The sequence below is a fragment of the Alosa pseudoharengus genome, unplaced genomic scaffold, assembly GCF_046254945.1.
Source record: "Alosa pseudoharengus isolate Yale_2024_CS ecotype anadromous, Long Island Sound unplaced genomic scaffold, YU_APseudo_1.1 YU_APseudo_1.1_scf_13, whole genome shotgun sequence".
Taxonomy (NCBI): domain Eukaryota; kingdom Metazoa; phylum Chordata; class Actinopteri; order Clupeiformes; family Clupeidae; genus Alosa; species Alosa pseudoharengus.
The window spans coordinates 10,218,837-10,232,505 of NW_027468598.1; the positions used below are offsets into that span (position 1 = coordinate 10,218,837).

The 13,669-nt window shown below is 40.9% G+C and overlaps 1 protein-coding gene across 4 annotated transcripts in view; it reads right to left on the minus strand.

Annotated features, from left to right (window-relative positions):
* Positions 1-13,669, minus strand: part of st3gal4 (ST3 beta-galactoside alpha-2,3-sialyltransferase 4) — an 87,296-nt gene that overhangs the window by 24,698 nt on the left and 48,929 nt on the right. For all 4 annotated transcript variants that reach the window (XM_076282100.1, XM_076282104.1, XM_076282102.1 and 1 more), the window contains exons 2-7: positions 6,661-6,729; positions 4,971-5,043; positions 4,789-4,881; positions 2,766-2,863; positions 2,551-2,614; positions 1,531-1,626 (exon numbers count right to left, since the gene is read on the minus strand). In XM_076282100.1, the coding sequence (XP_076138215.1) occupies positions 1,531-1,626; positions 2,551-2,614; positions 2,766-2,863; positions 4,789-4,881; positions 4,971-5,043; positions 6,661-6,682 (446 nt within the window). In that variant the 5' untranslated portion in view covers positions 6,683-6,729. The remainder of the gene's footprint in view (positions 1-1,530; positions 1,627-2,550; positions 2,615-2,765; positions 2,864-4,788; positions 4,882-4,970; positions 5,044-6,660; positions 6,730-13,669) is intronic.

A 13,669-nucleotide genomic window follows, 5' to 3' on the forward strand; every position in this document is an offset into this window, starting at 1 on the left:
TACAGTAAGCCTCCTCTACATACTTGCTACACTCTGCCCCCCCGTCCCTACATACACAGCACATTGTCTTCAGGATCTTCTCCAACACACATCCTCTACATACTTACAGCATACTGCCCCCACCTACCCACACACACACTACACACACACACACACACAGTCACTGCTCCACTCCCCCCAAATACACAGCACATTGTCTCATGAGGAAGCTTCTCCAACACACATATTGCACACTGCCCTCTCCCCACATACACAGCACACTATCCCATCTCCCTTGTCATCCCCCCAACACACACACCAAGACCCCTGGCAGTTGGGTTAGCCCCTTGAGCCGTGGATATGCCCAAGGTTTCTTCCTTGGTAAGGGAGTTTTTCCTTGCCCCTGTTGCTCTTGGGTGCTCCTTGTTGGTGCCCCCCCCCCTCCAATCCCAATCCTCCCCCACCTTTCTTATGCAGCCCTTGCCACTTAATCTACTAAACCCCTCTTCTATTGCACTTTTTAATGCACAAATAGGCTGACACCAGACTTAATTTCACTGCATTTCTTACTTCCAGTAACTATATGCATGTGACAATAAACTTGTATCCTTGTATGCTTAAAGCCTGAGACTGGCAGTTGAGCCAGGTGGCCTGAACACCTGCCATAGGATTCTAATTGCTTAACAGCTCTATTGTGATGTCATCAGCCCATGTTAAAGGAACCATATGTAAGACATTTATTTCAATTAATCATAAAATGGCCCTGATATGTCACTAGACATTAAGAAATCATGTTCATTTCAAATACTTATATCACTGACAACAGTAGTCCGGCCAGGGTATTGTCATTTAAAATGTGAAGTTGCAGCCCTCAACTGATGTTGATGTTGTCATGTTGTGTTTTGGCCGGATGCGCCACCCTCCACCTATCTACTAATCACGAAGTCAGTAGTGTTTCGGCATCCAGTTGCCAGCTATGCCAGTCAGGGGGGAGGGGATACACCGCTCTACAGTAATTTGAAAGTGATTGCAGTACCAGTTTTGGCCACAATCTTACATACGGTTCCTTTAAGTCTATGGGGAAATTTTGAGTAGTTTTTAATTAATAGTTTAAAAAGTATAAAAGTTACAAAGTTGAAAAATACATAGCCCACATGTCCTAAGTAAGACCTACGCAACGCAGTTTGAATGAAGTTTCTACGTTAAACGGTTGAAGCTGCATTAAATGCGTTAGAAGAAGAATAATCAGAAGAAGAAAAAGCCTTGGAATAACAGTACAGTGCATTTTCATGCACTGTAATAAGAAGCCTAGGAAGAACAGTATAGTGCATTTTCATGCACTATAATAAGAAGAAGCCTTGGAAGAACAGTATAGTGCATTTTCATGCACTATAATAAATCGGATAACAGTAGAGTGCATTTTCATGCACTCTAATAAGAAGCCTAGGAAGAACAATACAGTAATAAATCGGATAACAGTAGAGTGCATTTTCATGCACTCTAATATTACATTAACTTAAATTCTAAACCAGGTCAAGTTTCTTAACGTACCTGATCACAACATCGTACTTGTTAATGGCAGCTCCAAGGGAGCTGTTTTTGATAGCAAATCCATTCCCTATGACTGCACAGGTTCTGCAATCCAGACTGCAGGATAAAAAAAAAAACCCTATTATCATGTAGTTATAACAAAATGTCTTTGAAAATACTTTTTTGCATATATTGTTGCAACAAAATCTTCAATGCATCTATTTGTCAATTTATTTAGTAACAATAAATTCAAGGAGTCTTAAGGCCAACACCCACTGGCGCCGTCTGACGCGCTTCAAGTGACGCCAAAGTTTAGAACTCCATTACTTTTAATGGAGCAAAGCCCACTGGCGGTGTCTGACGAGCGTTAACGGCAAAGTTCAGAAAATTGTCTTCAATGTCAAATCCATAGACGCACATGTCGCCGCCAGTGGGCGTTGGCCTTTACACTTTTGCACATTACTGTCTTCATACAGCACGTTTTTACTTTAAAATGCATCCTGATCATTTGTTGTATTGTATGTGTTGTCGAAATAGTTTTTGCTGCTAGAGTGACACCACTAGCCAAAATCAAAATTGTGTGTGCTTAACTCATTTGGCCACAGATATCTGATTCTGACTGTTTTCTTGTATTACTTATGCATTATGGTTAATGTTTTATTCAAAGTGACTCACAGATATATTAGTTACAGGGCCAGTCTCCCAGGAGCAATTCAGGGTTAAGTGCTTAAGGGCACTTAGGTGACAGCCAGGAACTGAACCCCCAACTTTTCTTGGCTACTGCATGCATTGCTCGCCCAGCTCCATAGCCACTACACTACCACTGTGTAAACTCCATGCAGAGCTACTACAACATGACCTTTTTGGGTAATGTATTGCCACATTACCTCAATTACTGTTTTGAAAACATTAGACTTTAATAAACAAGTGCAAATGCTACTAACTACTAAAGCAGTTTATTTAAAAACAAAATAAAAACCAAAAACCCAAAGCCACACACTAAACTTCTACTATTAACTCCCAACTCTTTTAGCTTCTTACTTCTCAATGCTGGCAGGCATTTTGCAATTGGCAGTGACCGCTAAAATCTTCAGCAGGAGTGATTCTGAAAAGAGAAAATATATGCCAATACAAAATCAACTGCGTGGCCATCTAAGCTTGCTGTAGCAGACTGCCATGCAGGGTTAAATTGGATTATGTAATTCTCATCCATGGCTTGACAGAAGGCCCAACAGAGAGAGAGAAATGGAACATACCACTGCCTTTAATACCATAAGGCAATGCAAGCGTTGCCAGATGTTGTCGCCAGAAGAAATCCTCCAGTTGTAAAAATAGGTCGGTCTTCCTGGTGATGCTGTTTTAAAGAGACAAAAGACGACACATACAGAAGAAGCTTACAAGACAAAACATCATCTACTGACCATGCGAGTACACAACACAGGTTTCAAAGAGTTGCTCTTTCCGCTCCAGTGGCAACAACAAATACACTAGCTTGACTCAGCCACACTGGTGAGATGTTTGATAAAGTTTAAGGTCAAAAGCAGGCAAACATTGGAATAAGTCTACCGTTTAGATTAAAAACTGATAAATGTCATGCAAATCAGGGTTTTTGAGATTTTCATATCTTTCCACTGTGTTTCAGAATAGTTGTGGCCAACCAAATTGTATTCTGAGTTTTAAATTATTGCAGGAATACAGAGGTTCTGTGCCTGCAAATTATGGCTTTATTACTAAGCTGTCTTGTCATGGGATTCTGTGCCACTCTCCTAAATAAATCCTGTTCTTGAGTCGAGAAAGTATGAGCCTGAAAAAGCGTGAGAATTGGGAGCCTAGCCAGAGAGAAAATCCATTTCAGACAGTTTCAGGTCTCTCAGATGAGTAGCTCCTAAGTGCTCTCTGGAGATAAAACCCCCCCCCAAAAAAACAACCTTTCCGAGAACAAATCGCTCTTAATTGGCGGGCAACCAGCCCTTGTAAACCACAAAGCTGCCTTCAATTAGCTCTGACAAACAGTGCATTTCTATGATGTCACACCACAAGTACGGCCCTAGTTGTCCACTTGAGGAGCTAGGCAAACCAGAACCATTTAGCTGTGCGCATACACCAAACACATGCACCTCTCACTCTCTCTCTCTCTCTCTGACTGTGTGTACGTATGTGAGACAGGGCCTAATAAAGTCATCATTCTGGTCAGGGTCAGTGTTTGGACATGTGACCAGTGTCAGCTGTGTATGTAGCCCTTGTGTTTGGACTTTGGGTGGAATTCCTCACACCGGACACTGTTTTTGTCTCTTTCTACAATAGCCAAGACTGTCTGATGTACTATTTATGGCAAGCTGTTGCAGTATTGCATCCGTATGCTTTTGCTTTGCACCATGTGAGCCAACACAACTACAACAATAGGACCTCTATCCTCTGCTAGACATGGAGTACATGGTGCTATTTAATAAAAAAAATAAAAAAATAAATAAATTTTAAAAAAATCACACAGAAAATATTATATAAATAACGGTGAGCCTTTAAACCATTAAATCCCATGCAGACTTAAATAGAACAGGCATATGTAGTGCTATGTAGAGTTTAAATGGGTGTGCTGTATGTGGAGTTTTGGCTCTGTGAGGTGCCCTTTTACTTGGATTACAGGGATACAGTCACTTTCCTGATGCAACTTTCCAATGCTTTGCAACTTAGATGCAGTGAAAGGCCACTAAGAAAGTGAGATTGTGGACTCGGAAAGCCATAGTGTTTCAGAGCATTTTAAGAGCTGTACAGCTGCATGGTATCAGAGTTTTTTTTTTTTTTAAAAGGCCCTCCCAACCACCACTCCACCCCCTTCCCCAAACTTGCAGGGGTCATACCCCAGGTGGGGTATGGCAGCTCTGTCCTATCCTTGAACAGAGAAGAGAAACACCACTGCGTTAGGGGACAGCCAGCTGTACAAACTGATAAAACGAAGCACAGGAGAAAAAAAGAAAGCAAAGGGGATCTATTCAAGATAATGCCGTCAGCCGGGCAAATAAATAAAGGAAGGCTTAGAAATGTCTAGAATTTAGAAATTATGCTACCTCTACGCTTGTTTTTTTGCATGAGGAAGGAACGCAAACTTAAGCAAACCCATACAAATGTTCTAACTCATATCCAACTGATAGCACTGTTTGGATTGGTGGGGGTGTTCTCTTCCCTTCCTCCCTTCCTCCCTCCCTAAACAGTGGGCTATTGCTTTTATCAGAAGACTCAAAAATATGCATACAGAACTGACACACACACCCACATACTCACGTGAAGTTGAGGTTTTCCCATTTCTTCCCCTGCCCCATCCATTCCTCACACAGGGACTTTGTGGGAGCTGGAGCCTTAATGGTGCCTCCATTGCTGTAAAAACAAACCAACTGTCATGGAACAGTGCAAACCCGCCACCGAATCAGCAGCTAGTAGTAGACAGCTCCCCTGACAAGGCTTACCTCTGAAGGTAGAAGTTGAAACAGTAGTAGGAAACGAACAGCAACACAAGGGGGACCAGTCGAATGCACCATGCTGCAAACAAACAAACAACAACAAAAAAAACACAAAAGAGCATATAGGAATTTTGATATTTTGTAAAAATGACAAGCCAATGTACTACTCTGTATGATCATTTGACAGTGATGACTGTGGTCACATGTCTTGGTGAAGCTGTGTTTGAGAGAAGCTATGTGCCCTTTTCTTCTCTTCAACACACAAGCCATTGATACGACACCAAAGAGCCTAAGGCACTTCAGAAGCCATCACATGAACCCAACTGGCTCAAACGTTAGTCATATGCCTTGGAAGCAGGACACAATGAGATAGGCAAAGCTTCCAAAACAGTCCCCCAACCTCAGAGGTATACATTCATTGTATGCATTTATAAACACACGCTTAGCCTCAGAAAATGTATAGCACTTCGCTTCCAACTGTATATGATATCCAGCAGGCAGGAAGGCAGGCAGTGGGTTTGTGAAGACAGCTCACTAACCCGCAGTGTGTGTTCTGCTTCGATAAGATAAGCTGTAGTCTGCGGGTAACATTTACTCTGCCCTCAACGCAGTCCAGCTCACATGTGCATGGGAAAGCACTTTACTTCCTGAGAGCCTGTGGAGGCTGTGAACGGAGCCGAGCTCAAAGTGATTTCCTCCTTCCTGAGATTGATTAGCACTTCTGAGAGGAGACCCCACCTCCCACACACACACACACTAAGAGATGGAAGTGGTAAGCTATTGTCCCTCTCTTTCTGGCCTGATTAAAATGATGCTTGCTACTATAAGGGGTGAAAGCTACCTGCCACAGGAGACATCATGCTTAAATGACAATGCACAGACTTTGTGAAAAACTGGGTTGAAATGTGCAGAAAAAATCTGCCACCGCAGGCACGCTGTATATTTACTCCCATGCCGGTTTCCCAGAATACCGTAAAGTCAGGAAGCAGAAGCCAAGCTAAACACCGCCTGTGCTGACACTCCTCTCTGGAGCGCTCATTAACCGATGCACACATGCTGAAGAAGTCTCCTCAGCAATTCATCCCAGCACTCCCAATCTCCTCCACACACACACAGTCCAAAACGACACATCTTTTACCCATCCATACCCATGATGCGCTTACGTGGACAAGGTAATGTTCTAGTCAAACAGACAGGTCACTATAAATTAAAACAAAACAAAACAAAAATCACAGTGAATGGTGGGTAGAAATTAAATAGCAGCTCAAGGAGTTAATTGTTTAACGTTTCTCTACCGACTTAATCTATGCACCAGCAACATATCCTTGTTTTAATAAGCTAAAAAATAAGAACCATGGAGTAAACAAGAAGGGTCACACTTTACTTGGATTGTCTGACCACAGACTATCTACAGATGCTCAAACTAGCATTTGGTTAAGGTGATGTTCAGTTACTCTTCAACAACAATTTTACACAATGAACTTATGAATGAATTTTACACAATGAATCTATGGGTGGACTATTAAAATCAAGTGTTACCAAGAAAGGTAGTCAACAGTTTCAACAATAACATTTTCAGTGGTTTCAGGAATAACGTGTTTTTCTTTGCCACGCAGGAAAGAGGAAGTAGATAGTTTATGAAATACAAACTTAAAAACTGTTGTGTGTGTGTTGTCATCCTGTTCTTTGTACTTACTTTTTGCTGCCTTCAGGGACATCTTCACATGTTCCTCCACTTTGGCATCTCTGAACTGCACATGTTAACCTGCATTGAGGAACCACAGAGAGGGTTAAGATCACATGAGCACACCTTCAGATAACCATCAAACTGTCAATTTATATTATTATACCCGTGTTCAGACCTACACACACTAAAATGTAACACTAGCTCAGTTAACAGTAGAACAAATACACATAAAGATCAACACAATCACTAGGCTCATTCATCCGATCATAAATGTACGTTGTTAAACTGACTACGGTACAGCATAGCAAGCCCATGGCCATAGCCAGCTGGTGCAGTCTGACTTATGGGTGTAAATGACAAGGGTGAATATTTCCCTTGCCAAGAGTATTCCAATCCCCCAGCTGTAGCATGTAGGTCAGATAACCTGTGCCTACGGACTGTGTTCACTGGGGCTCTGGATTCAGAGAGGATTACAATGGATTATAGGGCCACTGATGTCACTTGCATTGAAAGTGGTTCGAGCCAACAATGACTCAATGGCACAAAGGCACTCAAAGCAGACTGTCTGTTTGGCATGACCATTGAATTCACAAACAAATAAAATATCTGATCTGCTATAGATCCATGTGCTATGGTGCTGCGATATTTAACACAAGTAAATTAGAAGCCATTTCTTTTCACATCGTTTCATCTGAAGTGGATGTGTTAGATTAGTTTCACAGCATTTTTTTAATGAAATGGGATGTAGCAAACTCATATTTGTTTTTTTCAACCTAATATTAACTAGATGTACCGCATAGCGGTACAAAATATGACCGCCGCTCAGTCCTGTACATCCGTTCCGCAAACCTAGTCCATAGGCACCCGATATTGTTCACGCTCTGGCTATTCTAAATGCAAAAATGCATCAGGGAGTTATGACAAAACTGTAACTAACAAACTAGATCCTAAAAGAAAGCTGTTAGCTTCCCTAAGCTACAGGTAGGCTTATAAGGTAGGCCTATTTACAGCATAAATTGTCAATAGGCTATGCTGGCGACACAAATAAAATCTCCTTTGGAAACCAATGGCTTACGCCTTACAGTATCAAGCGGACTTAAATTGCCATATCGTGGCGAAAAGTTGTAATAAAATTCACGCAGCTCCATGAGTCAAGGAAAGCGCGAATGAAGTAGCCACTTCTAAATGGGACCCACTACACAGCTTAAGGTGTGTTGCTAAAGCAGCCATAATGAAATGAAGGTGTCATTGTTTGGATACTTCACACACACGTGCTTTTTAATTTCACAGACTACAACTACCAAGCTGGAATCAAAGCACATCGATTCCCCTCTCTCTCACACCCTGCACCAGGCACGGCGCCAGGATTCCAGTTTTGGATGGGCCAGACCAATTGTGGGTGGGCCTTAAAAAAAAACTTTATCAAATCACTGTTTAACCTAATAAAAATGACTGACTAATATACTGTTATATTATTTGTGCTTACATAATAGAGATTTGAATAGCTTGATGCTCTTTAAATAGTTTGTTGCATTGTAAAAAGGACGGACGTACCTATCCTCGATCACTGTCCTTGGTTCTGACCAAATAAGAGCGCTTTGGAATCTCCATTACGCACCATACCTGCTGGCTGTGCTTTAGCGCATCTCTCGAATAGACAGGCTGTAAAAGTGGGAATCTAATATTTCCCCCAAACAAAGTTTAGTTCTGCTTGTATAACATGAAGTCGAATATTTCATTTGTTTTAGGTTTTCAACAATACAGATCAATCACACTGCCCGATAGTTTCAATCAATATGCAGGGCAGTTGAAAACATTCGGGGCTTAGCCCATAGAGTCTAAACGGTTTTCATAATTCCCATTTTGCCTGACTTGCTGCTCACTTTTCATAAATGAATCCACTGACTCAAGCCTCATTTGCACTACATTTATTAAATATTATGGACAATAACATTTTGACAATTAGAGGATATAATGACATTTAGCTATATTGACATTTTCTGTTTGCTAGAAACGAACTATATAGCCACCTAGCAGAGTGGCTTTTAAATAGCAATATGCATTATATGGTTTGTTATGCTTAGCTTAGGGAGAAGGGAACATTAAAGACTCACTAATTCGAACTAGGCAAAGCAGGCCACCACTGTTTGGCCAGCTCGAGACTGTAGGCTAGAGGCTGATAACAAACCTGAACTTGTAGGCTAGTTTAAATGACGAGAACAGGATAACTCCACCACCACCTTGTTATTGATGACTTCATGATTTCCTTGTAACGTAGGCCTATACCAAATATTAAATGCAAACAATGACATGCCCAACCTCGCGCGCGCACGTAGCCTACGTTCCAAATTATGTGTTATGGAAGGTAACGTTCATGTTGAATCTGCTGCATGAAGAAGAGTGAGTTCACCCGTGTCCGCTTGTATGTTAAATACGTCCATCTCACCTCAAAGTTTCAATGCGCGATCGGAATAATGGTTTCATATTTGTTAGTCAACTGTACAAAATACATTCGGGGCTGAAGCCCTGGCAAAATCAGCTGGCTAGGGGAGAACTGGTACAATTGTAACAGCGGTACAAATGTAACAGTGTTTTATTCTCGAGATATGGTGTAGCTACGGAAACGTAAACAGACACATATCATGTAATTATGTTTAATCTTACAGCCATCCAAATATGAATGGTCTACTATAAATACGACCAGAGATATTAAGCAAAAAGGTGCAAAATTAAAGCATCGCGATTTTTTATTTATTTTTTAACCGCAACTGTTTGTTTAAGTTTGCTTCGTGAAATTTGAGCGTGTGGACTTCAATCACATGTCATTCATATCTTCAGTCCCTCTGTTTCAAGTTAACATGAGTGCCATTTGATTTATATAGTCACAGCAAATGCAATTAAATGAAAATAAAAACATGACCTGTGCGGGTCAGTTGTAACCAGGGGCACCTGCAGGAATTAATGCTATGGTACGCACACCCATCAGCCCCCCCCCCCCCCGGAAAAAAAAAAATCACTCGTGAACAATATTGGTCCGTGCATTGGTCAGTCAGCAAAAAAAGTAGCCTACATAGCATAACAACATCCACATGCAATAAGACAACGTCTACAATGACCTATTCATTTGGACAACTTGATACAGCCCTATACAGGCTAAAGTTACCTTTAGTTTTGTTCTAGCGTAACGTGACGTCTGGCTTTAGTGCAGTCTAACGTTCTGACAAGCACACCGATTGCCTACCTTGTATATCTGGAATAACTCCTAGCTTTGCTGCCTCCATCCTTTCTGTTTTCGTTGTTTAAAACTTGTGATATCCATGATGAGTATTGAGTTATTGAATTAGCTCAACATTGTGTGCTGATAACCATATATAGATAGCCGAGTAAAAGAAAACAAGTAGCCTATTGCGTGCCTGCGTGCGTATTCTCTCTCCTGCTCAAACAAAATGTGTGCACGTTAATTTTGATAACGTGTTCACTAACTTTACGTAATAGAAAATGGTAAATAGCCTGATGGCATGCAGCTAATGGGATACTGTGCATAGTTGGGAAGGTATGGTAGGCCAATTTGGTGTGAATACACACACACACAAGGGAAATTTTCTCTCGCTGTTGAGCCTGATGGTACGCACAGTGCGTACGGACGTACACCTGCAGGCGCGCCTGGTTGTAACACCAGTCTCTATGGCAAAATGAACTGATTTTATCGCGCATGCGCGAACATTCTCATTGCGAGTTATGGATTATGATTTTTGTGCCGCCATCACCCAATTAAAGTTAACACAGCAACTTGAAATATCAATGTTGGACCAAATGCTTCAGACATGTAAGAAATAAGCAATTTATCAACTATATTTACTGGTTTTATCAAGTGGATATGGCCAAAATAAGCATATTTAAAGGTTATTGTGAGCTAGCATAACACCGTAACATATGGTCTGCAATGGCTAATCAATAATGCAATAAATTAGCTTTAACAGTCATACATTTGGACTTTTTTTCTTGATTTTATATGAAAACAGATGCTCTTTGTTTAACCCAGCACTGTTTTGTGTTAAAATATGTTATAGGATTTACGATTTTAGCACTGTTACATTCATGACGCTATACTGTTACAACTGTACCGCACTTTTTTATGGCTGCGTCAAGGTTGTAACAAAGGTACATGTCGCGGTTAAGTTAAATTATTGACAAACTATAACATCTTTTTTAAATTCTGTTTCAACTTTCATGGAGTAGACATGTACGACTCTGTTCTGGTCAAATTTCACAGCTCTCAAGTCTATCGTCTTTGTGTAAATCGAGTTTGAATTGGAAAAATACTACTAGGCCTACCCCTCGGGCACAGAACTTGAGAGAACCAAGAGAGCTCATAAAGATCAATCACACCCATTAGGCCCTTTAATGCAAATCGGATCAACGATCACAATATCAACAAGCTGCATTGCAAAAAAAAAAAACATTTCAGAAGCCATTATTAAGCCATAGAGATGTGCTAGGTGTTATGGATCTCAGCTATCCTTCATCTCCTGGTTGCAGCGATACAACGAGACCGTTTGTGCACGTTTAAGGTACCTAAACAACGACCAGTGTTGGGGAGTAACGGAATACATGTACCGGCGTTACGTATTCAGAATACAAATTATGAGTAACTGTATTCCGATACAGTTACAAGTTAAATAGTTGGTATTTAGAATACAGTTACATTGTTGAAACCAATGGATTACATGACGATACTTCTCTGTTTCATAAGTTTATTCACTCTCTAAATAAATTAAGGCAACTTCATTTCCCAGAAGCTCCTAAAAGCAATCTATGATTTCCATGTTTAAATCCAAGCCCCGCCGTCTTGCACTAGCCTCAAAACGCAGCCAGCGCACATTATGGACGCGTCATCGGAGACCCTGAAATGACTGTTTGCACAGCAAATTAGGAGTAAAGTAAGTGGAGGTAACTCCTGTTCCTCACTGATCGCGGTTCCTGATGTCTGTTCAAAGGATATTTTCCCAAGTATTAATAGCTCAGGCTACTTCGGCCAATCGGTTACACAGTTTGCTAATCAATAAACAGAGCCTAGTTCACGTGTTGATTTAGACCTAGGCCTACAATTAAACCAATCTCTAAAATAGGCACTGCATTCTAAGTTTTTTATTCTAACTTAAAATAGCTTTATGGATTATTTTTTTTCTAATTAGATCTACATTTAGCCTACGTTTTAAAATTAATTATATGGTGGAGCCTCTGAAGAATTATTCTTGCGAGTAGGCTAGCATATTTTAACATGCGGTTTTTGATTGTCATTACGCAATCACGTTCATTTTGAGAGCACTAATATACAGTAGCCTAGATAGTGTTTACATTTACAGGTAATTTGCGTTCCACCTGTCATATGCGCCCCTCACTTGTACTGGGTTGATGCCACCGAAAAATCTCACAGGCACTAATATATTTTCTGGCTACGCCCTTAAAGTAGCCTATTTATTTAGTTTGTTTTAATTAGACTAGTCGCCTGCTGTACAGTAGTTTTAGTGGTCACCTTGCTATCAGGTAGCTTAGTTGACTTTACATTCTCCTATGTGGGCCTAACACTTCAGCCATTTGGAACAGAAGAACACACCAGAATAGGCCTGTTTAGTAGGCCTAAGCAGGATTTGATGGCCGCATTCCTACACTTATAAAATCCAATTCAATGCGGAAGTAATCTAAGTATTCAGAATACGTTACTCAGATTGAGTAACGTAACGGAATACGTTACAGATTACATTTTTGGGCATGTATTCTGTATTCTGTAACGGAATACGTTTTGAAAGTAACCCTCCCAACACTGACAACGACTATATTAAAAGTTTTTTTTTTTTTTAAGAAAAGTTTTGGGTGGGCCTGTTGAAAAGTGGGTGGGCCTAGGCCCATCCAGGCCCACCCGTAGCGCCGTGCCTGCCCTGCACGCACTTAAAACAAAATAAACAGGCGTCTCAGTCTCACGCATGTATAGGCAAAACTGTATCAGACCGGTGTAACGTTGGTAAATCTTCCATTGCACAGAATGATTTTTGTAGCACGTGCAACAAATGACAGTCGAAAGATACAATTACAGTGCTGCTATCAATTTGCTTGGTATAACCGCATTTAAAGTTTTCTACAAATGCAATCAATCAAATTGGCCTCCATCACTCAACCAACGCTAACGGTAACATGACCTAGGTCCTTATTGATATTATAAGATTAACGTACCTGCAGTAAAAACCAAGCATGTCCGATAAACATCCTCAGATTTATTTCGGCTTCAAGAATAAATGGGAATTACATTTCATGTGAACATCATCCTATCCTTATTAGACGTTCTCTGCGGTAAACTATAGTCCTTGTAGGAAGCGTCCATTGTTATTCCAACCCACGTTTAACTTCCAACAAAATTACGTCTCACTGCAACGATGCGCCATCTAGTGGACAAATGACTACTTATCGCCAATAGGTACTGGAAATGCAGCCATGATGATGATGATGATGAATATTTATTTTGGCTTTCTTTTAATCCTACTGAATTTGTAATTATGTATCAGCCGTTCTAATACCGATAGTATGTGGGTGCCTGTGTGTGTGTGCATGTGTATATGTGTGCACCGCCATCTACAGGCCAATGAGTGTACAGTCACTAAATGTACACATAATCACATTTTTTTAAGACCCCCCCCCCCCCCATGGATGAAATTCTACGAAACTTGGCATACCCCCAGAGAATGCCAGGTCAATCATACACATAAAATTTGGTGCAGTTCTGAACATCTTAACTGAAGATAGGGGCGATTAAAGCAGAATAATATTGCATTTTCATTTTTTACCGGGGGGGTGCAAATCACAAATGAGTGATTATGGGCTAGATTGATGTGGGCCCTTGAGACCAACATACCATAAAAGATTCTTCATCCTCGGTGCCACGGTTCAGGTAGTTATTTAGGAAAAACTGCTTTTTTTGCGGTTCGGGGGCCCAGCACGGGGGGGAGTGGACCCCGGGGACGAA